General features: G+C 39.5%; 1 protein-coding gene across 1 annotated transcript; it reads left to right on the top strand.

The window, feature by feature from the left end:
* The first annotated feature begins 21,487 nt into the window (after positions 1-21,487).
* Positions 21,488-25,169, top strand: HOXD13 (homeobox D13). The gene is made up of 2 exons (XM_066577403.1): positions 21,488-22,362; positions 23,926-25,169. The coding sequence occupies exons 1-2, from the start codon at positions 21,714-21,716 to the stop codon at positions 24,174-24,176; spliced, it is 900 nt and encodes a 299-aa protein (XP_066433500.1). The 5' UTR covers positions 21,488-21,713; the 3' UTR covers positions 24,177-25,169.
* The last annotated feature ends 1,103 nt before the right edge of the window (positions 25,170-26,272 follow it).

Genomic DNA, 26,272 nt, shown 5'->3' with positions numbered 1-26,272 from the left:
TTCATAGTTTAGGCTGTAATTTGACTACTGTCCGTAAAAATTGTGTGTGTGGTTGTGACGGTGGGGGAACCCAATTACGATGGGTTTCTTAACCTAGTTCTAAATATTGTTACTGTGGTTTAGAAATCCTCTTCTCTGATTACTGTCCTGCATAACGGGTTCATTTTAGACAATTTTCAGAAAATAATAAAATATACTTGCAAGGAAATAAATGTTGTAGAGTATTATAATAGAACACCAATCATGGCCTCAAGCCTCATGCCCGATAACATTCAGAAATATGGTGAAAATAGAAATTAAATTTGAACACAAAATGGATATACAGTGTAGTTTCTGCTAACAGGTCCATATTACTTTGCTTCAGTAGTCTTTACGCTTTTTGTTTTGGTGCATTTTCAGGCATATATTCTACTTCATATTGCAAATAAAACCGAGATCCAAAATATGCATCTATACTACAGACCACTTTTTTCAGGCTCCATTGATTTTTATAGTGAAATTGTTGCTATAATATGTCAGTCGAAAACTTAGTTATACTGACTTTATGTGGAAAAACGCCAAAGCATATGAACATATGAATTCCCCAACTAACCAAGAGCAGATTCCCATTTGTTTGCAGTATGGTTTTTTTTTGCTTTGTTAACAGGTAAAGCTGATTGAAAAACTAAAGACAAATTGACATTAGTATTAGAGATGAGCGAGCGTACTCGTTAAGGCAAAATACTCGAGCGAGTATTGCCATTTTCGAGTACATGTCCACTCATGCCAAAAGATTCGGGGTCCAGCGCGGCGGGGGAGAGCAGGGAGGAGCAGGGGGGAGATCTCTCTCTCTCTCCCCGCTCCCCTATAATCACTCCCGTAACTCACCGCCCACCCCTGCCGGCCCACGAATCTTTTCTCACGAGCGGGCATGTACTCGAAATGGCAATACTCACTCGAGTATTTTCCCTTAACGAGTACGCTCGCTCATCTCTAATTAGTATGCATCAGTTTTTCAGTTACACAACTATTGACCCCAGTGATGTAAAATATATACAGATCACGCCAAATCTTGTATTAAAAACGCTGATCATTTCATATCTGATGCATATTGGCAACAGTTTGAGTCCCATCAAAAAGCATTCATCATAAGTATAACTATTACTGGCTCAGAGCATGAATCTGTACATTTACAGAAAACAAAAGAATAACTAGTCAAAATATCCACAACTTGCTTTATACTTTTGCTCTGATTAGGATGCGCCCCCACCAGGTTTAGATTAAGGTCAAATTGCGGGTCCGGATTCCGCCTGTGGAATCGCGCACTGAATCCAGCCCTGACCACAGCAGGTGACCTGTGTACTTGTCATCTTCAGGCTGCTCTGTACTGAGGATGGTCCGCATGGCTTGCTGCCGAACATACACACTACAAATTTTCTTTAAACTCCTGCTTTTCCCGCGGAATCCGCGGCCCATCCACAATGTCACTTGCAGACTAGCCACAGGTCAGACGGTTTCCATTGACTTCAATGGAAGCTGTCTGTGCAGGAACCGCAGAGGAATAGAGCATGCTGCGCTTTTTCATCTGCAAGTGGAAACCGCAATTGGTTTCCGCTTGTGTGCATGAAGAATCCGCAATTGGTTTCCGCTCATGTGCATGAAGAATCATTTTTTCATATCATGCTACAGAGGGTTATTGCTGCCGAATCGGGAGGCGGACGCGCACTCCGGATTCCACAGCAAAAATCTGCACATGTGCATGAGGCCTGAAAGAAAAAAAATAAGTATGTGCTATATAAATGTGTAAAATAAATACTGCACAAAAATTGTACCATGTAAGCAATGTAAGTTTACACTTTTTGCTTACACCGACACAGAGAGAATGAATATTTATAAAAGAGTGCTTAGAGCAGCACTGTACTAGTGTAGTATGTCTCCACTGGAAGTATGGGTTGGACTGCCTCAGCTACAGGTAACGCTCAGGTCAAGGTCAAAAGCTTCCCATTGGCTCCCGCACACACACCTTCTCCGCACAGCCATGCCCACCTCTTGACCTGAGCCTCCAAAGCTCACTCAGCTCGGCATTTTCTCCTCGTCCGTCCGTTCCTCCATTCGTCTTGCCCTTCATTGCCCGGCAGCAGCAGCTGCATCCCGTATGGGGCTCCACGGCTCCCTTCCTTCCCTAACAAAGCCGCCGCAGTGTTTACCTTGAGGATGATGCCGCCACCCATGTCCTTGCCTTCCCGGTAATCCTCCTTGCAGGCGCCCCCGCTGCCACTGGTGGTTGTGTTACAAGAGGCCCTTCTATCATGCCTCTCCTCCTGCCCGGCCAGCAGCTCTCCCTGCCCCTGTTTCCACCATCTGTGATTTGTTAACTCCTGGCTAGCAATGAGGCCAGTAAGCATCCTCACTGCTAACTGGGAGTTATCAATCATAGATGGCAGAAGAAGGAGGGAGAGCCGCTGGCCAGGCAGGAGGAGAGGCACGAGAGAAGAGCCTCTTGTAACACAACCACTGGGGGCAGTGGTGGCCAAGAATATTGAGGTGTCAGCCCCAAAACTAGAGAGAGCAGATATTACATATAGGCTACTAGTGGAGCATGTCTCCACTGGCATGCTCACCAGAAGGTGTGTGTGCGGGAGCCAATGGGAAGCTTTTGGGCATGATCTGGGCATTACCTGTAGCAGAGGCAGCCTGACCCATACTTCTGGTGGAGACATACTGCACTAGTACTGAGCATCACTTTAAAGAAGGTTTAAGAACGATAATATTGATGGTGGGGGTCTGATGTTTAGCACCCCCACTAATCAGCTGTTTGTTAGAGTCACTGTGCACCTGCCAGTGGTGCTGTGTGATGAAATTAGCACAGCTTCCAACATAGTGCAATGGTTCTGCATGATACTGCAAGCTCAGTCTCCTGTAAAGTGAATGGGACTGAACTTGAAGTACCATTATAGCCCACTACACAGTATATGGAGCTGTGCTAGGTCTGGCATGCAGCTGATCAGCAGGTAAACAGGCATTGGACTCCCACAGAACTGATATTGATGACACAAATTATGATTCCTCTACTTGGACCATGTATGTGTTCCTTTATTTAGAAGTAAAGTCTGTGCAGACATTCTAACATAAGTATGCACAGAGGAACATAGCAGATTACACTATATAGACAAAAGTATTTGGACACTGCAGAAAATCAGCAAATATGCAACTACTGAGTTTGCCGAACAGTATGCTGGGAAGGCCATGGGTAAAATAAAAAGCTGCTCATTTTGTAATAACTTTTTTCATTCATCCGATCGAGCGCTTGTGGGACGGACTGGAGCGACGGGTACAACACTGCCACCCACGCCCATCCTCACAACAATCTCTTCTCACAGCCTTGCATGAGGAATGGCGAGCTCTTCCTGCCCAGACTTACAAAGAACTTGTGGAAAGTATGCCTCGACGTGTTACAGCTGTAATACAAGCAAAAGGAGGGCCGACACGTTACTAAATAGAAGAATAAAGCACTGTTTCTGAAAAACATGCAGTGACCAAATACTGTTGTCCATGTAGTGTATATTCATTGTTAAGCTTTCCTGACATTTGAACTGACTGTTTTGCTAAGATTCTTAAAGGGAGCCTGTCGCTAAGACAGACCTACGATAAGAACACATACGTATGACATTCCTGATAGTAATATTGACTATATTGGTGGGTACAACGACACACACTGAACAGTCCACAATGGGCCAAACAAAGAACTTCTTTTGTGAATCACATGGTTCATTAAATGGTCCTTCTCAACCAGTCGACAGCTCTGAAAAAGGTCATGTGATGCTGTCTGTGGCTCCTGCTTCTGAATAGTTGCAAAGTGTACAATTGTTAAGTATGTGTAATTATAGCCAGTAGTACAACTCTAAGGCCACATTACACGCAGCATAAATGCTCTGGAAATTCCACAGCATTTACAGTCCAAGCCATGTAGAGGGGATTTCTAAAATCTCCTGCACATTGAGTGGAAATTTCCACAGTGAATTCGCAGTGTTTTTGAAAAACGCTGTAGATTCTAAATCTACTTTTCTGTGTATTTCAAGCCTTGAAATTCTAGGGTTAAAATTCGCAGCCAAATCTGCACTATTTAGGAATATATTTGGCCACTATAAATTTCCAGCGTATTTGCTGTGGGAGGTCCACTATGAAAAGCCCGCAATGAATGCACTTAGTATGCCTTTATAGGGATATTATACTGATCTCCATATAGGTCTGCCATGGTGGCATGATGACTTTTTAAATAGGACTGGTTAGTTCTCTTGATATGTCTGTTTATATACATACTGTATCTGTATTTCCCATTAAAAATATACAAATTAAGGAGCATTCTTCTCTTCTCTGTCGCTTCTTTTTTATTCCTTCAAAAAGTGTATGAATACATTAAAAACTTGAAACTTCCATTGTCCTGGTCATTTTGGGCATGTACACTGTTTCCCCGAATGTAAGACCTACTCCTAAAATAAACCCTAGCCTGATTTTTGTGGAGTCTTGAAATATAAGCCCTACCCCAAAAATAACCCCTAGTTACACTACATTAGGAAAAAATCCATTACCTAGCAGGCTTGGTCCAGGTCCCTCCTGCTACTTGATTAGAGGTTCAGCGCGGTTTGGCGCAATTGCTTCAGTTCTGGATAAACCAATCATAGCCATCGCATTGGTTCATCCAGTGCTGCATTGATTGGCTGAGCAGTGGTCAAAGAACCAATGACAGCTATCACTTCCTGGAGGCGGGATTTTGAATCCCGTAACCAGGAAGTGATGTTGTATGAGCGGCCAAGGACTGTTGGAAGTGCATCAGAGCTGTGGAGAGCATTGGGAGGGACCTGAACCAAGCCTGCTAGGTAAGTGCTATAAGACCTCCCTTGAAAATAAGACCCAGTGCTTCTTTTGTGGCAAAAATGAATATAAGACAGGGTATTATTTTTACGTGGAAACACAGTATCTACACACTCTGATAGTATCCAATCAGTGCTGACAGTGTAAGACTCTTCAGAAACACACCCTATTAGGGGAATGCTAACACCAAATTGTCTCTTTACTCATATATTTGCAGAAAGGATAACAGCAACCAAAATTCTAAGGAAAGAAGCTCCAGAATGTTTATTTTCTGTGGAATTCAATATTTACTGAGAAAGACATGTTAGGAGAGCTGATGGGTCCTCCTTAGGGACCACTCTAGTATTATTTTTTTCCTTCATTGTGTAGCTATCCCCTCAGTATATATAAGTTCGTTAGTGTTACCTTGGTTAATTCTTTCTTTCTGTCCGAAACTCCTGGTCTTTTTCTCCTTAAATAGTAATGTGATCTCAATTCTGACGAGCTCAGATCTACTTGGGGTTACGCTGTCCGAAACTAGTCAATTTTGCATTCTGTGTGATGCTGTTACATGAACGCTACCACAGAAACTGCCTAAAAGGGAACACAGGCACTCCTATCATATTTACTGATGATGATCACACAGATCACACAGGCATGGTATAGCCTCTATCTAATGCTGTGCTTATGCATCATGGGATTGATTTGAAAGGGAACGTAAAAAAATCGGACTCTCAAGATGGAGCCTGATAAGCATCAGACATGAAACTGCACTGCAGGGAAATGGCTGTAATATACAGAGGAGACCTCTAGAGTTTGTCAAGCAATCAAGTGAGGGAACAGGTATAGAAAAATGTGTTTACTCCTCCTCACTATGCTTATCGGCCTAAAGGACACTGCTCTCTCCTGGTTTTCCTCCTACCTATCTGACCGCTGATTCAGTGTCTCCTTTGCTGGCTCTACCTCCCCTCCTCTTCCCCTTGCTGTTGGGGTCTCCCAGGGCTCGGTCCTCGGCCCCCTCCTTTTCTCTATCTACTCAGCCCCTATTGGACAAACCATCAGGAGTTTTGGCCTCCAATACCACCTCTTTGCTGACAATACCCAGCTATACACCTCTTCTCGTGACATTTCTGCACCTTTTCACCAAAACATCACCAACTGTCTGTCCGCTGTCTCTAACACCATGTCCTCTCTCTACCTAAAATTAAACCTCTCTAAAACTGACCTAGTGGTGTTTCCACCCTCCACTAACCGACCTCATCCTGACATTTCCATCTCAGTGTGTGGCGCCACCATAACTCCCAGGCAGCACGCCCGCTGCCTTGGGGTCATTTTCGACACTGATCTCTCCTTTACCCCCTACATCCAATCTGTGGCCCAAACATGTCAGCTGTACCTCAAGAACATCGCAAAAATCTGCTCTTTTCTCCCCGTGGACACGCTAAAAAAGCTTATTGTTGCCTTCATCCACTCTCGGCTCGATTATTGCAACTCGCTGCTGATCGGCCTCCCCTGCACCAGGCTCTACCCTGTCCAATCCATCCTGAATGCGGCTGCCAGGCTCATCTTCCTGTCCAGCCGTTACTTGGACGCCTCTGCCCTGTGCCAGTCACTGCACTGGCTGCCCATCAAATACAGAATTCAATTTAAACTCACTACCTTCATTCATAAAGCCCTCTACAGCGCAGCACCCCCCTATATTGCCTCCCTCATCTCAATCCATCACCCAGCTCGGGCTCTCCGCTCTGTTAACGAAACTAGACTGCCCGCCCTTCTAATTCAAACCTCCCATTCCCGCCTCCAAGACTTCTCCAGAGCAGCACCGGTCCTCTGGAACGCACTTCAAAAGCCTATCTGGGCAATCCAGGACTCACAGAACTTCAGGCGTGCTCTAAAAATGCACCGCATTCCCTAAACAAACCCCTCTGTACTCCACCTGATAACATGCTCCCTGACCTATTGACTGCAATCCCTGCTAGCCATCATCAACTGCCCCTGCAGTCATACCGATTCTGCCATCACACGGCCAAATGTCTGACCCCACTCTCCACCTCGCTATACCGTGCACATCTACAGCCCCTTTACCTTCTGTATCACCCCATTACTTGTAGTATGTAAGCTCGTTGGAGCAGGACCCCCACCCCTATTGTATCAATCAACTGATTACTATGTAATCGTGGTTCTGTAATTTTTGCACTTTTGTCTTTCTGTATTCTCCCTGTCTATGTAGGCGCTGTGGAATATGTTGACGCTATACAAATAAAAATTATTATTATAATTTTTGCCTTAGTGGCCTTTAAATAGGTTGTACTAAGATTAGCTCTTATCACCGATCCTGAGAATAGGGGTCCTTTTTCCCTCATTCTCCTCATTGCGGGCTTTCTACTCTCCCCACAGTGAAGAGAAGATTGAATGAAGCTATGGCTACGCATACACATATGCTTAATCTATTCATTTTTAATAGGATTGCCAGACATAGCGGAGTACAAGCGCTCAGCTATTTCCAGCATCCCTATTGAAACAAAAAGAGCAGCAGTCACATGTGCGTGGTCACGCCTCCATTCATTCTGATGTCTCTGTGGGTGGGAGAAGTGACCCCCACAGTAACAAAAAGAGGGAGACACGGAACCCCCATTCTCGGGATTGGTGGGGATCTCAGCGGTGAGATCTCCAACAATCACACTTTTATCACCTATACTGTAGGATAGGTGATAAAACTGTATCTTGGTACCGGAACCCACCCACTAATGGAGTTGCCTAACCAGACTATAAGGCTTGCGCAAATAGGTACCCAACAGGCGAGCATAATCCACTACCCGGACCACCCACACCCCATCTCCCCCCCCCCCCATCCCCCTATGGGCTTCTAGGAGCCTTACCCTTGTTTAACTTTTTGCTTTCATTGTATGTTTCTTGGTTTTGTTCTGTTCCACCTCGCGGTCCCCTACCCTGAGGTGGGACCGACTTCTGTTATTTAAAAGAAAAAGACTGGACGGAGGCAAGCCAGCAACGAACTCCACGGAGGGGAGGTGGTGGAGTGGGAGAAGGGGCGCATCAATAAGTATGTATACGTATCCACTGTACCACTTTATGTGATGCTTCTATGGCTTAATTATTGTAACATGCTTGTCCGTCCAAATAAACACTTATTTCTGAAAAAAAAAAATGTATCTTGGGAATACCCCTTTAGGCCTCATGTCCACGGGGAAATTATATTTAGCTAATCCGCATGTGAAAAAACGCAAATCCGCATCCCATGGAAAAGCATTGACCATCCACAGTTAATTAAATAGCCACAGATGGTATTTTAAGTGATTTGTGGATTTCACGCACGTGAAAAAAACGCGACATGCTCTATTTTACTGCGGATCACGCGTGTGGGAGCTCATAGAGCTCATATCACAATTGATCTCCCGCATGAAAAAAAAGAGCATATAGAGCATCCGCAGCAGAAATCCGCGCGGGCCTGACTTTCCCCATGGACATGAGGCCTTAAGCTTTGTGCATGTGTCCTTATCTATCACCTTTAGTAATGGTCAAAGGAAACAGGAATGTGTAGATTAACTCAACATAAACAGCAAGTGATGTCTGTTATGTAGTGAAGGACTCATGTAATAATGTAGCAGCCTACTTAACAATAGACTATCTCATTGAACTTTATATTTAGCCACTTCTCATTGCTCTGTGCTGAGTCTTCAAAATTATATTGTTTGGCTTTTAGTGAAGACAGACTTGTAACTCTGTATAGTTAAATTACAATCAATGGCCACATTATTATTGGCACCCACCTAGTAGCACATTGCACCTCCTTTGATCTTCAGAGCTACAGCAGTTCCTCATGGCATAGATTTTACTATGTGCTGAAGTCATTCTGCAGGAATATTGGGCCATGCAGGCAGGAAAGCTTCTTGTAGTTGCCACAAAGTACATGACATGCTCTGAAAAGCTGAGAGTTAGGGTTCTGAATTCATCTGACCAAGTGATATTTCTCCACTGCTCAGGAGTCCAGTTTTTTTTGCTGTTTTGCCCACTAGAGTCTTGCCTTAAAGTTTCTCTTAGACAAATATGGCACTTGAATTGTCCACCTGCTTTTATAGTCCACCTGTGCTAAGAAACAATGAACTGCATGTTTGGATACGTTAATTGGATCACCAGTATTGTACTCTGCTATAATTTGCTTGACTGTCCAGCACCTCCTTAGCAGAACAATTCTTGACATCCTCCTCTGACCCCTTTTGTTGACTGGTTGCCTACATAGGCAGGATCCTCCTTCACTGGATGATCCTCCTCTATCACACCATTCCCATTACACTCTCTACTGTGTTGCAATAGGAAAACCCACAAGGTTGGCAGTTGGCCCCTGCTAGTCTAGCACCAATGACCAGCTCAAAGTCACTCAGCTTGCTTGATTTTTCCATTCAAATGTGGATTCACACTGAAACTGACACGAAAAACCCGATCACTTGATTTTATGCTGCATTCAGGGAATCTCCAATCGTGAAAGGGATGATGTTTCTCATAAAGTGGCCATTCAGTGTATATGTCCTCCTTAGGCTTCCTGTTCACGGGTGATATTTCATTGCATAACCCCGCAGCGATAATCCACACGCGGGTAATGCAATAAACGCTTTCCATAGGATAACTGGAAAGCGCAGCCCGATGTCCACAAGCAAAAAATCGTGGAGATTTTCCGTTCACATATAAAAATTTGTGTGACTTTCCAATTTTAACTATCAAGCCAGAGCCGTCTAGCAATTTAAGGGAATACTTGGAGTTGTATGCAACTGAGTGAGCCGCTACAATCAGAAAGTTGTGCTATAAAAAGTTTCCATGTAGCCCCAGTCTGATTTATATCGCTTGACTCACTGATGCACCTGATTAAGTATTCACCAGTCTATACAGTATAGTGGTAATTAGAGATGAGCGAGCGTACTCGCTAAGGAAAATTACTCGAGCGAGTACTGCCATTTTCGAGTACATGCCCGATTATCTCAAAAGATTCGGGGGCTGCCGGGGGGCGTCGGGGGAGAGTGAGGAGGAGATCTCTCACCCCCCCCCCTCCCGCTCCCCCGTGCTCACTCCAGCAACTCACCGCTCACCCCCGCTGGCCGCCGAATCTTTTGAGACGAGCGGGCATGTACTCGAAAATGGCAATACTCGCTTGAGTAATTTGCCTTAACGAGTACGCTCGCTCATCTCTAGTGGTAATTTGTAAGCGATGTACCTATTATTCTCTCAAATGTGACAAAAATTAATCTGAAATGTCTATTATCATTATCTATTTAGCGCTCTCCACTTTCATAGCTCCTTATGACATAGCACAAAATTAGGGTAAAACATTGGCGGAATTAATCAACATCTGAGCACCACTCTATTGGCATAAAAAGTTACACGCTATATTTGCAGTAAAATTTGTGACTTCTCTTTCCTCTCACTATTTTTAAAGAGTAGCAAGAAAAGTGGCCAAGGTTAACTGGAAGGGGGTGGAGCCAGCAAGTTTCTGACAGATTTAGCATTATTAAAGACAGAAAATTGCATACATTGTCGCACAAAACTATGTGTGTTTATAACAGGCATAGATTTCATTTTTTGTCTTTATAACAGTCCAAGATGTTCCACATTTATTAAAGGGGTTGCCTAGGACCATCACTAGTCTTTTTTCTATTGATGACCTGTCCATAGGATAAGTCATCAATAGATGATGTGGGGGGGGGGGCAATGCTCGGATCCTCACCAGTCATCCACTGTCGCCATGGAAAGCACAGAAAACAGGTGACACCAACCGTGTAGTCTGCTTCTCAATGAATTCAATGGCAGCTATTCCTGCAATACAAACCAGGCTGCTGCTTTATGGTCAGCGCAATCTGCTTCCTGCTCTTTCCACAGTGACAGCAGTGCGAGTAATCAGCTGAGCAGCGGGGACCTGTGCGGCGGACCCCCACCAATCATCTATTGATGATCTATCCTGAGGACAGGTCATCAATCCAAAAAAAATCCAAAAAGCCCCGCCTCTTAATAACTTTTTGTGCATTTCACACCAATGAGCTTCAGTTTAATATTGGCATGTGAAATAGCAGTCTTAATAAATCTTCTCTGGTGTTTCTATTACAAAGAAATATCGGTTTACAAGATACTTTTGGAAGAAAACCTTCTCATACGAACATATATATAAACATAAATCTATAAGGAACACAGAATATATAAGAGTTCGAGGAATTCACATAAATGGCGTAGTCCATCTCTCCTTTCTGCTTATCCTGCAATTTGATGCACCAAATGCCCCCTAATGATCAGCAGAAGACAAATTTATATGTGAATTGTTTAAAAATATGCTCATCTTAACTTACAACAAGAGGACATCATGGCCGTGGCCGTATTACAACTCTGTACAACCTCTGATTTGCATGTAGCCATAATACGGCACCCATTGACTTCTATGGGGCCTACTATACCTCTGTATATTTCTGATTTTATGGAGGCATATGAAGTTTTCTTCCTGTATTCTGTGTAAATGCAGCTGCAAAAAAAAAGGATTATAGTAAGCATTGCTTCTAGGGGAAGATAACCTTTTAAAAAGGTACCATCCAAAACACTATACTATAGCATATAAAGGGCCTATGTCTTCATAATATGAAGTTGCAAAGATTTTGAACAGCCTCCTGCATATGTCTCTACCATGTACGGTATATGAAGACTTATTGTTAGGTTTATAGTACCAAAATGATCATATTTAGGTCCACCCACATAATAAACCATATTACAGCCTCATCCCTTTCTTCCCTTTTGTTTTTTCCTTATGAGTTCCTCTTGTGTTCCCCCACTCGTTACTCTCATTTATGGTTCTCTAATGTTTATTCTGACTTATCTGATTAGGAGTTGCAGTAATTGAAGAAGTGAAAATTGGCACATTACTTTTAATTTACTTTGTATGTTTATTAGACATCTGGCAATGTTACTCCTGATTTATCAGTTCAATCTACTTAAACCATAGGGGCAATAGGCATCCCTGTCCCATGATTATGCTACCTGTGGTATGGGCAACAGAAACCTGATGACAGAATGCCTTTAAAAATATTAATTGTAATCTGCATAAGTATTGCTAAATAAGCAAACCAGTTATCTCCCACTGGAGTTACATCTTTCATTCACTCATATGATACATTCTCTACACTGTTCACAATTATGTCTGCACTGTGCACAAAGTGAGAAAAGGACATTCCGTCCAGAATTTCACTGCGGCAAATCTGCTTGAGGCCGCTAATCCCGGGATTAGCCAGCCATGTGGACGAGATTTCTGAGAAATCTCGTCCACACGAGACGACGAATCCGTCGCAGCGAAGCCGGCACTGCGGCGCGGAATGGCCGGCCGCAGCAAGTCCATTTTTTTTTCCCATTGCGGCCACGCTCTCCTCTATGGGAGCGCCGGCTGCAATGGAAAAGCTTGCGGCCGAGCCGCTCCAAAACCTGCAGCTAAGTGAAATCTATTGTTTTTCTGCTGTGGCCAAACCGTGAGATTTTCGCCGGGAATACACCCTGTGTGAGCCCAGCCCTAATGGGACATTAGTAGATGTCCAGTGTAAACGTGCGGTAATCCAATGGAAAACAATGCTTGTTTATTGTTGATAACATCTTTATGTGACCTATTTGTTTGTCGGCAGCGCATTCTCTTGTGTAAACAGGAAAACACTTAAAAACCATATAACTGCAAGTATAAAGGACTTGCTATATGAACAATTAGCGCTTGTTACAGGCAAGTTATCTATTCATGTAAAAGGACCCTTAATGTCATAAATAGGCTATTTTCTGCATAAGGGTATTATGGCTTGCCAAGTTATTACCTATCTTATGCCCCTTTTACACGAGCCGATTCTCGTTTGAACGAGCGAGTAACGTCACCGCTAATTCATTTTCAGTTGTTCGCGCTCATGCAGAATGTTTAGACAGGCAGATCATTGTTGTGAATTGTTCACTTCTCTCTCAGTGCTTCACATTCCTGTGTACAACACCGAGCGGGGAGCATTTATACGTAACGAGAAGTGAGCGAGCCATCGATGATTTTTATGCAGTCTGAAGCCGAGTGAAACGAAAAGTCAACAAAAATTGCATGATGGTTCGCATTTAGATTTTACGATTATCGCGCACTTTCGAGCATTTTTTGAGTGAGAATTGCTACGTGTATATGGGCCTTAGCTCTGTAGCTGAATACTTCTATAAAAAAAATCTGCTGTTTCCTGTAAAGGCTCAATCAGCCAGGAAGAGATTAGTTTACTTCCACTATGGCTTTCCCGATGATCACTGCCTTATCTCACATATGTCCGGGTCTGATAACCACCAGAAACATTTCCATACATTTGAGTTTATGATACTGTCTGATCTGTTTATACACTATTCTTATATACATTCTATTAGATTTAGTGTCCTTTGACCCATATAGACAACTGCAACATTCATGGTCAGGTCCCAAGTTCTCAGATGATAATGGGACATATGAGACCTATGACCAGACAATGTCTCCTGAAGCTAATAGAGCAGCAGATCACTTACTGCTTCACTTTATTACCTTGTTTAGGTTATTCGTTAAATAGCCTATTAGTCACTGTTGGTGAAATTGCCTCGGTGTCCAATGATAAAAGACACATTCACCCTCATTCCCGATTAATGCCCAGTGTTTAGGTGCCCAGCTACCAAACAACAAATGATAAATTGCTTGTCACTCCTTTGTTGCATCCTTCATGCAGGCCCAAAAATGCAAATTTTCCAGCAACGTATTTCCTTGTGTAAAAGGTGTATTTGCCACCGATAATAAAGGTTTATTCGCGCAGCTGTATTTTCTGTCCATGAGCTGTCCATATATTCCACAGACTGCACACAGACTCATAATAGTCAGTAAGGCTATTCACATGACTGTTTATGTCACATAAATTGATGACTTTTGGGGAAAAAAATTACTGTATGTCTTATTCGTATCTGTTTTCACAGATAGGCCATGCAGTGTATGGGCCTCCAAGAAAATCTGACAACAGACGGATGGCACATCTGCATGCTGTTTGATTTTTGTGGCCAATTTGCTGGACCGAGCACAACAACGTCCGTGTGAATAAGCCATATTGCAAACTGAGTCATACAAACTATTGCCTGAATCATCATTCATACAAGCCACAACACAATTATTGCAGCAGGTAAATGTAAAATCAATGAGTAATATCATCATTACTTGCTATATCATCTATCAGTTGCCATTGCAGGCACTAATTTGCATGTGTTAAAGAACACCTAACTCTCTGCTGCATATAGTTTAGCAAAGTTCATGCAACGATCACTGAGGTCCTCATCTCCCATAAAATATACTGGAAAATCATCCAGATTGGACATCCTATGGTCAGCATCAAATGTGGGTCCAAGAGCTCTGACTCCCATCCAGTTGACATGCAAAGTCAGCCAAACGAGAGGCAACCATCTGTACACAGTACTGCTTTGGAGTTTTTGCTCCTCATCAGTCATGAGAAAGGTTCTGTTTGGCTGAGTGAGATGCCTTTGAAGCGGCTCTTGCGGTTTGGCTGAGATCCCTAATCATATTTCTTTAAAGCTCTTTAATGGACCAGACATTGACTTATAGGGTAGCTGGCTATAGGTGGCACCAGAGAGAGTTTTCTTGCTTTGGGAGGAGAGCTCATTTACATGTCTTCACCCAGGGAGTATTGCAAATGATTCCCTACACCAGCTGTATCTCCTCAAGAAGAACCAGTATCATCCAAAGCTGTGTTAGAGCCTTCAGCCCTTATGACAAGCTGTCTTTTATTGCATATCTACTTGATTTGTCATAATATGCATAAGGACAGTAGTTGTTCATGGAACAAGTGCTTTTAGTCTCTTTCAATATGGAAAAAAGTGAAATTACATTACAATGATGACAGTATAATCTTCACATAGTGCCAACATAGCACACAACACTTTGCAATCAGGATAATGTATTTAGAGAGAGAAAATCTATTTTATAAACAGATCAAAAGAACAAGTAAGTAAATGAAATACAAGAGTAGATTTCTTCCCAACTTTTGGCTCGCCGATATAAAATGCAAGCAGTAGAGACATGACCAGCATGCTTTGAGCTTCATCAGGGCGATGCTGTATATAAAAAGGTTTATACTCAGCTTTCAAAAATGACTCCAATTTCACCTTCTGTGTGGTAGACCATGCTCATTCATTTATGGTGATCTGCAATGCCCGTCTATATACAAATGTCTGGAACACACGTTTTCTACTGAAAAATGTCTTTTCAAGGATCTTGAAAACCACACAACAGTTTTAGAAGGATGGTTTGGGAAATCATATGGGGGTATTATTAATTTGTTGTGTTAGTAACAGAATCATTTTCACTTTTTGAATTCACTTCTATTTTCAGGACCTAAAATAAGTTGAATTAGTTTGTTGGATTCTGTAAAAGTGATCACCATCTGTCAAAGGAACATTTATTATGTTTTAGAGACCGTAACCTATAATAACAAAAACAAATCCCCAACTTTATAGTGAAGGTAGCTTTATGCATTTGTGACCGCCTTAATTTTTATGTTGCTTTTCAATATCAACAACATTTCCCATAGTATTTAGAAAGATATCTGTGTGTTAAAAGCTGAGTTCACACTTGCGTTTTTTAGCAGAACTGTATAAAATGGAAATGAATGGAAAGCATTCTTCCTGGTTTTTCGGCGATACGTAAAACGGATCCATCAAAAAATGAAATGTATGCTGCTTTCCATTCATTTCTGTTTCATTTCCATTTTTCAGCAATTTTAATGGATCCATTTTTGTACTGTTTGGCTTGTTTATCTTTCCATCCCTTCCGGATGAAAATTGAATGCTTTCCTTTTTTTTACTCTCCCATTGACTACAATGTAAAAAAAAAAGGATCAGCATTTGCTTAGTTCTTCGAACTGGAAACAAAAGCGCAGCAGCCTGCACTTTTATTCCAGTTTAAAAAACGGAATATAGACGGAAAATTGAGAAACTGATTGAAACTGAAGGCCTTCCATTTCAATGCATTTCTATAGGTAGGAAAAATGAAACATTTTCTTTCCGTTTTGCTGCTCCCACGATGGAACAGCTAGACGGAGATCAAAAACGCTAGTGTGAAATTGCCCTTATCCACTGAATCCAGCTTCACTCGCCGTGCATTAGTGACAACACCCATACTGGTTTATAGCTACTAAGCCATGAAAACATTGAAGTTGAAAGGTCCGTCTGACTCTTCTACCTGAGTATAATTGAACATGAGCAGCACATTTAGCCATTCAGGTAACTTCCTGAGAATATTCCTAAATATTTGCTCTATGACAAACTTAAAAAGAAAAGCCCAATTTATGGCAGATAATAAATCCTCAGAACAGCGACCCATTTAAATGCTTTACCATGATATGTTTACTGAAAAAAGGGCATGTCCACTTCTTTGCATGAAACAACTCTTGTTTGACACTAGGACTAATTTTTTTTTTCGTTTTTACAACTGATCTAAACTGACAAGAAACTTATACTAACATTATATCAGTTTACATCAACTTTCAAACCACTTTTTGGATCCGGTTGTATTTACAGCACCCAAAGATGCAGCATGGAATTGAGTAAGGGTTTTTTGTGATCCAGTAAAAATATAGAGTGACTAAACTGATAAAGTTGGTTCAAGTTTCTATTCAACTTTCCTCACCAGATTACAGCACTATTCTACCCAATATACAGCAATGGAAACCTGAGAGATGCGTTATGAGACAATCAGAGAGAAGTAAAAGAGACCCGACATGGCTCCTCTAAAAATGGAAGTCATGAACCTAGTGTGAACAGAGGCATCGATCTGAAATAAATTAAATCTGTTAGGGTCCGTCTACACGGGCATTTTCATGTATGTTTCATGTATGCAAGAAACGTACATGAAAAACGTGTAAAAATGTATTTTTAAAATCGTATGCGCAATATATGTTTTGATATGCCTTAATCCACCTTGATCTGATTCTGATAAAAAGCACATAGATACTTTTCACTACAAACTCTTTTTTTCTTAATAAAATTTCGTAATTCAATATTTATTTCCTTTAAGGCATTTGATCACAAAAAATGTATACATTAAGTGCATGGAGACGTACAGTCATACGTTTCCCTGCATGTTCCATTGACTGTAGTGTAAAAAAAAAGTACACGTTTCCAATATACTTTTGGGGGACAGTAAAGCATAGTAGGTTACGCTTTTCAATTGCACAAAAAAATGCACAGAAATATACGGTATGCCTTAATAAATGTAGTCAAACACATGCATTGTTTGACTATGTTTATCCCACTAGGGTATCCCACATAGGGTACTATGGGTCCGTTATATGCTACATTTTTATCCTTTTCGTTTGAGTAAAGTGTTTGCGTTTCACAGATAAAAACATGACAGTGCGAATGGTCCCCTACAGCAAAATTACCTCCATGGTTTTAAAGGACAACTTCTCACATGGTGGAAACGCTGCAGAATTTATGCAGAAATTCCACAGTGTTTACAGTACGAGCTATGTAAAGGGGATCTAAGAAATCTACTATGTTTGGTGAAAACACTGCAGATTGTAAAATCGCAGCATGTCTATTTGTGCTGTGGAATAGTGCTGCGAAATGTAATCCTTGAAATTAAAGGGTTAAATTACACAGCTTTTTCACAAGTAAAAACATGACTAAATGATGCATTTTTGGTAACTGTGAAATTCTTGTGGTATCACTCATGGTATTCTTTTATGGAATGCCCGCAGAGATTCTGCTATATGAGAAGGTGGCCTAAAACTAGCATGAAGCAGTCATCATGTTAATTAAATTACTGTTGATACAATGAAATCAGGGAACATTGTAATTTAGCAAAATTATTGAAAACATTAATATATATATCTGTGTGTGGGTGTGTGGGTGTATATATATATACACCGTGTTTCCCCGAAAATAAGACAGTGTCTTATATTAATTTTTGTTCAAAAAGGTTTAACTTTTTTACATGTATAGCTGCCTGGACACTATTTAAATTGACTTTTTAAATGAACTGTTAGCAGGGCTTAATTTTGGAGTAGGGCTTATATTTCAAGCATCCTCAAAAAGCCTGAAAAATCATTTTGCATCCTCAAAAATTCTGGAAAATCATGCTATGTCTTATTTTCAGGGTGTGTCTTATTTTCAGGGAAACAGGGTATATATATATATATATATATATATGTGTGTGTGTGTATATATATATATATATATATGTGTGTGTGTGTGTAGAATCTTTTCTGTCTTGTAATTGTAAATTCTATAAATGTAATTGTACACTGAATCTATTGAACATTTTGCTCTACTAGTCTCAATCATGGTATGCTACTGATCATAGCAATAATTGCACAGTGTAAATGCAGAAAAAAAGATCAATGATAAAACATTTATCATTGATTTTAATTGTTCGTTGATATGTGATAATTCTTATTTGCTGTATACTTTAGGTGTTCATTATCTGTTCATGTACCTTGCTGCTACCATCAATCTTGGAGGTTTGAACGTTCTTGGTGTATAATAGACGTTTTACAGAGAGGGTTATAATGATGCTTGCATGTAGAAGAATCGTATGTAATATATTAGGATCCTTTGAAGTTGTGGAAAATATCTAAGACGTTTTATGTTGATTTTCATTCGGCATAGTATGGTGACTTGTATTTGGTAATCTGTGGACAATAATTGACTCGTGAACAATTTGATCTTGGGCTGTCAGATAATCCAGCGTGTAGAAACCATTCTCAGAATTGCAATTAGTTTTTTCCTTAATGGGACATTGATGAAACAGTGGTGCTCGGATCAGAAAAGTTTGAACCAATTATTGCTTAAACAATGTGTATTTATTCTGTGTCATTATGGAAGGAATTCATTTCTGTAAATGTTTACCCTATTATTTTACTCATTACTGCGGAGACTGGAGTAAACTCTGCATAACATTATGCCTGCATTGAAGAAAACACAAGGATATACTTACACAATTACTTCTTCATACATTGCTATTGCTTATATTAATATTACCAAAAAAAAAGTACTTTTCCAGTTCTCTGGTAGAACGAAATATCAGTGTGTATGTATTCATCATGTGTTTGTGACTACAGCCTTGGTTTTTCCAATTCCAATTGAAAACACACAGAGACATCTAGCGGTGAAATTTTGAGTTGCAACACCGAGAATCACCTTGTGAAAGGAAAAGCTACACTCTTCATATCGGATATGTTATTACGTGCTAAAAATTCAAATCATTTATAATTTTTCCCCCTGCAGTAGAAGTTGACACGTGCTGTATTGTTTCCTTACTAAATCTAAAACATTCATAACCTTTACAGAATATAAAGGTGCTTCAATAAAGTAATAAACATTTGAGGATAATAATAGTTGTTATGTTAAAAACTCTTATATAAAAACTGACTACAGTATTATGGAGGTGAAACCGTTACTGCCTAATCAGAAAAAAGTATATATGGAAGCTTTAGAGGCTGCATAATGCCCCTTCATCAGCCTAAAGTCAGAATGTAGCTGAGGAAACATTTATACGCAATAGATCAGATACACGATGTGATTAATTTGCTTTTCAAAAAGGCAGGATAACAAATTACAGGAAAAGCACAGTATTTAAATGATGATAAACTAGAGGTATAGGACTAAAGATTGTGTATTAAATGAAAGGGGAAGAGGTGATGATTAGGAAATCGCAAAAAAAAAGGTTGATGCGTGTGAAGTGTCCAGATATTAGGGAAATAGTATAATTAATTCATTCTAGACCTGGAGAGTCTGAGCTTTTTTACATCACTCTTTTTTTTACAGGACCTTATAAAACTATAGAGCTTATTCAAGGATGTACCTTATACTCAACTTCATTGCGAAAACAGTGTGTAGCGCCAATAATATTGTACATGACAAAAATAAAGTAGAAACAAAAAGTATAGCATTGGAAAAAATAATAGTTCCACCACAAATTAGTTGCAATAATTAGATTAACTCTATTAATTGTATATTAATAAATAAAATATGTATACCAGATACATACAAGGCATAGCAAAATAACAGCAATGGCTTTAGTGACTTTGCATCTGTCACTGTAGAGTTTTTATGTGTATTCTATAATTATAGTACTCAGTGCATTCACGAATGCTGCAAAAGAATATGACACCAACATATTTTCCGTCAATTACTTACACAAAGACGTGCTTTGAGGTAGAGACCATTTTCAATTAAGCGAACAAATGTAGTTTTATAACTTATAATTTACACATCGTTTCTATGTATTAACTGTAAATCATAGAAAACTCAAACGTTTCGGGGTTGGAAAAAGAGTTTTGAAGTTTGAAACAGATGTATGTTTTGTGCAAAAGCAGTTACTTATGGAAAGCTGTAAGCATTAGTACCAGTAACTCTTCGTTCTATGCAACTATACTCCATACATTATACCCCCGTGTAGTTTATATTCTTAATGTGGTTTAAGGGGTTTAGTAGTGCTAACGTGTGTGTGTAATGTTGCATAAACATTTTAGCTTTCGTTAACAGGGGGAGACGTTTGCCTTGTATTCGATACATAGAGACTAAAAGAGTATGTATGTGTGTGTTTCAATTTTCCAGAGGTAGAAAACCTCCCTGGATCCAGCTATGAACTCATTGCTTCTCTGTGTTTGCTTTTTGCTTGTGGTATTCGGCTCTGACTGCATATTTCACCAACTAAATATTGAAATTAAGAAAACTGCATTTTAACCATGAACAGGATATTGCAGGGTCTGAGGGACAATCTGTAGCACAAATCGACATGAAGGAATATGTATCATGTACTTCTAGACAAACCTAACGAAGCAGCTCTGATTGCATATAACTTCTCACTTAATAAATCTGGAAATTTCATTAAACTACTTTTGTGAAGAAGGAAGGCAATGGTTACAGCCTGTGCTCAGCCTGTAGATAGTTGGATGGATGGTTAGATAGATTTAATGTATAATATGTTATATTTTTTAATAACAACAAACTGTAACAATATCAATCTTCAGTTTTACCTTGTTCCAAGCCACGTGACCTTACATAATCATCACTCAATTACCTATGAAAGCATGCCATACCAATTAGACTGGAATGTGGGTTAATTCCTTAAACAATGCTGCAATTTGCACTGGATGACACAAACTGATACTTGCATTGCTTCCGCTCTGTAAAGTCTCAGTGCTTCAAAAATTAAGTGCCCAATATCATAATTTAATTTGTTGTGTATGATTTTTATTCTTTTCTTTTTCTCATGTTTGCAAAGAGGATCACAGCATTACAGAAGAGATCCATAAACATATTGCTGTTTTATTTAAATAATTCCAGACACATACAGCACAACGCTTCGCCAAGGTTACCTTTATCAAGCATATTTTTTGTCTATTTTTCTCATGAATATTGAGGTAATTTACAATGTATTTAGATAATTTTTGTGAACAATGACTTCTTTAACTGACCATTTAGGGTGCTGGATGTGAAGTACATGTGCAAGGTGCACTGCAGAGGATTTCCGCTCTCCCCCAATGAGGAGGAGGATGCTTGGAATATGGGATCATAATAAAACTTGGGAGAAAGAAATAAAGAACAGAACATAAGATGGAAACCCCAGAACCTCTAGAAAGCAGACAAGTGGGTTGATTGCTCTCTGGGTTTAATTCCATTCTGAGACCACGTGGTTGAGAGTAACCAATGCAGCTACTCAGAGCTACTGCAAACAGATCTGTAAAATGACTCCCCCCACCCCTCCCAATCTGAAGTTAGTTTTTATAAACGTTACCACAATGATCTAACCTGCTTGAAGGGATAACAATTTCCACTATGCCCCGCTCTGGATTGATGCAAGAGTGATGTGCAAAGCTCTGAGCAAACGCAATCAGTGGGAGATGGAAGGATTGAGAGGGGGAGAGGGCTCTTCTAGTAACCAGTGCCGGAATTTCCTCTCTTCTCCCGCTGTGTTTGGCACTCCCTCCAGCAGAACAGTCTCGGGATTAGCCTACCCTGGCCCTGAGAGATCCACATCTACTCGATCGGAGGCCACCAAAGAAGGACCGACCTGTCCAGCTTCTACTGGGCCCTCAGCCCCCTCTCTTGGATATGGTTACCACTTTGGAAACGGATATTACAGTTGTCGCATGTCTCATGGTGTAGGTCTGCAGCAAACCCCTTTAAAGTCCACCAGCCATGCCTCCATAGGAAGTTTTCCAGTGGAGAAATACATGGACGTGTCTAGTCTGGCGAGTACCAGTGTTCCCAGCAGTGAGGTGCCTTCAAGGGCCAAGGAAGTATCTTATTTTCAGGGCTACACCAACCCCTATCAGCATGTGCCTGGATACTTAGATATGGTATCAACGTTTGGCTCTGGGGAGCCCAGACATGAGACCTACATATCAATGGAGGGCTATCAGTCATGGACTTTGGCTAATGGCTGGAACGGTCAAGTTTATTGTCCAAAGGACCAGCCTCAAGCCCCTCACTTCTGGAAGTCGTCCTTTCCAGGTATGTGTAAGTGAATGTGGTGTGATGGCTTCTGTGTGCTGTATTGAGTTGTGCTTTTTTTGCTTGCTCTTTTGTAAACAAAACTACTTTCACAGCAAGGGCTATATATACATTTATGCAAGCTGTGCCCACCTCCTCATTATACAATGGTATACACAAGTAGTGTAAACTCCTCTCTGTCCCTTGTATACTTATCCTCTCTGAGCATGTATATATAATTCTATTCTTCCATATTTACAAGTATCCATAATGATATTTAGTTTCTCCATCTGTACAAGTAGTGTAATCCCATAATTACAGTCTATTCTTCCATATCTGCAAGTATGTATAGCCATAATTATATTCTATTCTTCTATTTGTAGAATTAGTGTTTACACTTATTTTCTTTGTAAGTTGTATTTATTTAGTACATACTTGTAGGTTTAGTATATACAGTACTCCTATTGGTGTAACCTAAGTTATGCTTATTTGCTGTATACTCTTTTTGTATTCTATTATTACTTGTTAGTGTACATACGTTAGCTTAGTCTAATATTACTTATTTAGTGTTATGTTTACTTACACTTTATATTTTAATATTACTTGTTAGTGTATGTTTAGTAGTGTACTCTATTATGTCTTATGTTAGTTTAGTGTGTTCTCCAAGTAAATTCTATGAACATTTCTGTTCTTTTAGAGCATACTTCTTTTAAGTGTATGCTGCTATCACATGTGCACATTTTCTTCATACAGTGTATTTTATTATCACTTGTGTACAAACAGTGCATACTCCTTGTTAATATATTACTTTAACACCTCTGTATTGGTAATGCAGACTTCTCATTTTCTTTCAATCTCACTACCTCACTACTGTAGTAGTGATGCACATTCTAGTTTATTCTATTATTACTCCTGTACAGTAGTGAGCATTCCGTGTAATCCTCGATTATCATACAAGTAGTGTATACTCTTTCTGTAGTAGCACTGTGCAGTATTGCTATGTAGTACTATATAGCAATACTATATACACTTATTATGTCCTAATATCACTCCTGCACCAGTAGTGTATAATGCTCAGTGTACTAGATTACTACATTTCTGTACAAACAGTGCATATTTGCAAGTGCTTTCAATGCACTGGTATATGTGTGGTGTATAGTTATAATTGTATGATGTTATAAGTGGTATACGAGGAGCTCATAGTCACAACTGTATTCTATTATCTTTGTTATACACCTTATGTATAGTGTTATTACAACTGAACAATACGTGTATACTCCTGATGTATTCTATGACCTCTGCTATACGATTTTTGTATTCCTTTATCATTCCTGTACAATAAGGGTACACACCTTATGTATACTATATCACTGGTATACACCTTATGTACCTTTTGTACGAGATTTGTATATTGTTCGATATATTCTGTTTAAGATTTGTGTTTTATCAATCCTATAAATACAAACATTGTAAGTATAGCTATTAGGAACACTTTAATTGAGAACTTTTATAATATTGATTAGCATTTGTGTTCTTGTGATGGGAAATTTCTTTAATCCACTTTTATTGTTTCCCTCTTTATAGGAGATGTCGCCCTAAACCAACCAGATATGTGTGTGTATAGACGTGGGAGGAAGAAGAGGGTGCCTTACACCAAGCTGCAATTGAAAGAACTAGAAAACGAATATGCCATTAACAAGTTCATTAACAAGGACAAGAGGCGGAGGATATCAGCAGCCACCAACCTTTCTGAAAGACAGGTCACCATATGGTTCCAGAACAGGAGAGTAAAGGACAAAAAAATAGTATCCAAACTAAAGGACAACATATCCTGATCATCAACAAAGCACTTTTTACTGTACGTTCACAGGAATCAATGTCACTATGTCTGCGAGGTTTTTGATTCATCCTTCATGGCCTCATATACTTTAACATGTCATATTTTTCCTTTTTTCCCTCAGTCGGTTTCAAACTCCTGGTTTCGGTCCAGCACTACTTGCATGGACAATCTGGTGTCTGCTCTTGAGTTTTTTTTGTAAATTATTGTATTGATCACGAATGTTATATGTTGTCCATCAGTCTATACTGTTCTGTCTCAGGAAACGTGTTAACAAAAAATAATCTACTATTCAGGATATCACCCCTATGAAGTTATAAATGCATGTTTTATGTCGCTGTATATTCTAGTGCCTTTCAATAATTATATAGGGGTTTTCATTGCCACCAAAGACTTTGTACAGTTATGTTTTTTTCATCATCCTCATTTGGTCTATTTAATTAAAATATAATTAAATTACATGAGTTCAAACAGTATTTAAAACCATAATAAAAAAAACGTAATGGTGTCATAGGTCACATGGGCATTTTCAGCAATATTTTGTAGATTTACCTACATTCTCCTCTTGATGCTACATCAATACCTGATGACATTTGTGTATACATAAAATGGAAAAAAATCCTATTTTTCTATAAAAATATTTTTCTTGACCAGGAATATTTATTGTTGACGCCTCCCTTGACGTTTATGAACTATGCAATTATTGTTGTATACATTTCACACATTGGATAACTTATGAGTAATGATTTTTTTCAGTTCTAAATCTTTCTGACTACACCAATATATAGCATTAAATGCAAGATGTTCATTACATTAATGTTGATAATGCAGCTGCTGTCATAGTCTCTGCATTAAAGAATTAACTTTGTGGCACTTGTATCGTTTTCAATATACTTTCCAAATGAATACATTGAACATTTACTATTGTGACCTTTGTGTTAAATAAAAACTGTATTTCAGTTTGTTTAATAAAATTGTACAATTCTTTTTAGTATTTTGTAAGATTACATTATTTCCAGTATTTATTTCTTTACATATTTTGACCAAGATTCATACATATTGTTGTATGTAGTTAAATAAGTACAACAGTTATGGCAATAAAACATTTTGCTGACAAGGGTTGCTGGGTTTTGTAGTGCTATGGGTTGCTTTAATGAACATGTTGTACAATATAAACAATAACATAAACATGTCAGGGTTTCAGTATTTGGTTTTAAAGTTTAACTGTAAGAGAAAAGCAAAAAATAGCTTGCTAGCCAAAACAATCTCAGTAATGTTAAATACCCTTGCATAAAAAAAGCTAAAGTATTATAGAGGTGATACCTTTATTTGGTAACCAGAAAAATTATACATGCAAGCTTTCGTGGCTACTTATCAGGCTAGCTATTGAAGGAGCATCAGGCTAGCTATTGAAAGAGCATTCAGTGGCCTCAAAAGATTGCATTTTTCTGTTAACCAGAAAAATCATATATGCAAGCTTTATATATGCAAAATGATATATGCAAATTATATATGCAAGCTTTTGAAACTACCTAATTCACAGGCAGTAGGTAGCCTCGAAAGCTTGCATATATAATATTTTTCTGGTTAGCCAATAAAGGTATTACCTCTAACTATACTTCTGTCTTTTTTATAAGAGTGTTTATCATTATTGTAAAAGAAAGAAAAACAAGGAAAAATGTTTCTTTGATGGCACCCTTTGGTTATATGGAATGCACAGTGGTGCAAAGGGAAAAAAAGCAAATATAAAAAAAACGCATACTTGTAGTTAGAATCTATTTCAGCATCAAGCCGCTTGTGTGAACCTAGTCTTATACCTTGAAGTTGTACATTGCAGTTGTTATAAGCCGAGTAGCTGTCTTTGTGGGTGGAGGACATGACAATGGAAGGGGATTTGTTTCAAAAACAAGTCTGTGACTGAGGCAGGAGACAAGCTACTAGGAGGTATTTATCCCCGGGCTAAACTTGTGTAATAAACCTCACCAGATAATGAAAGAGAAAATACTGCTCTCTGCTAGGAGGCCCAGCTTTATATTCCCTTCTGTGCTTTGATAATTGAAGAATGGAAAGATCCCAGTGCTCGTTCTTTCCTTT

The sequence above is a fragment of the Eleutherodactylus coqui genome, chromosome 8 (genome assembly GCF_035609145.1).
Source record: "Eleutherodactylus coqui strain aEleCoq1 chromosome 8, aEleCoq1.hap1, whole genome shotgun sequence".
In the NCBI taxonomy this organism is placed as follows: domain Eukaryota; kingdom Metazoa; phylum Chordata; class Amphibia; order Anura; family Eleutherodactylidae; genus Eleutherodactylus; species Eleutherodactylus coqui.
The sequence above is the reverse complement of the archived record's forward strand: the minus strand, read 5'-3'. Positions and strand labels throughout refer to the sequence as shown.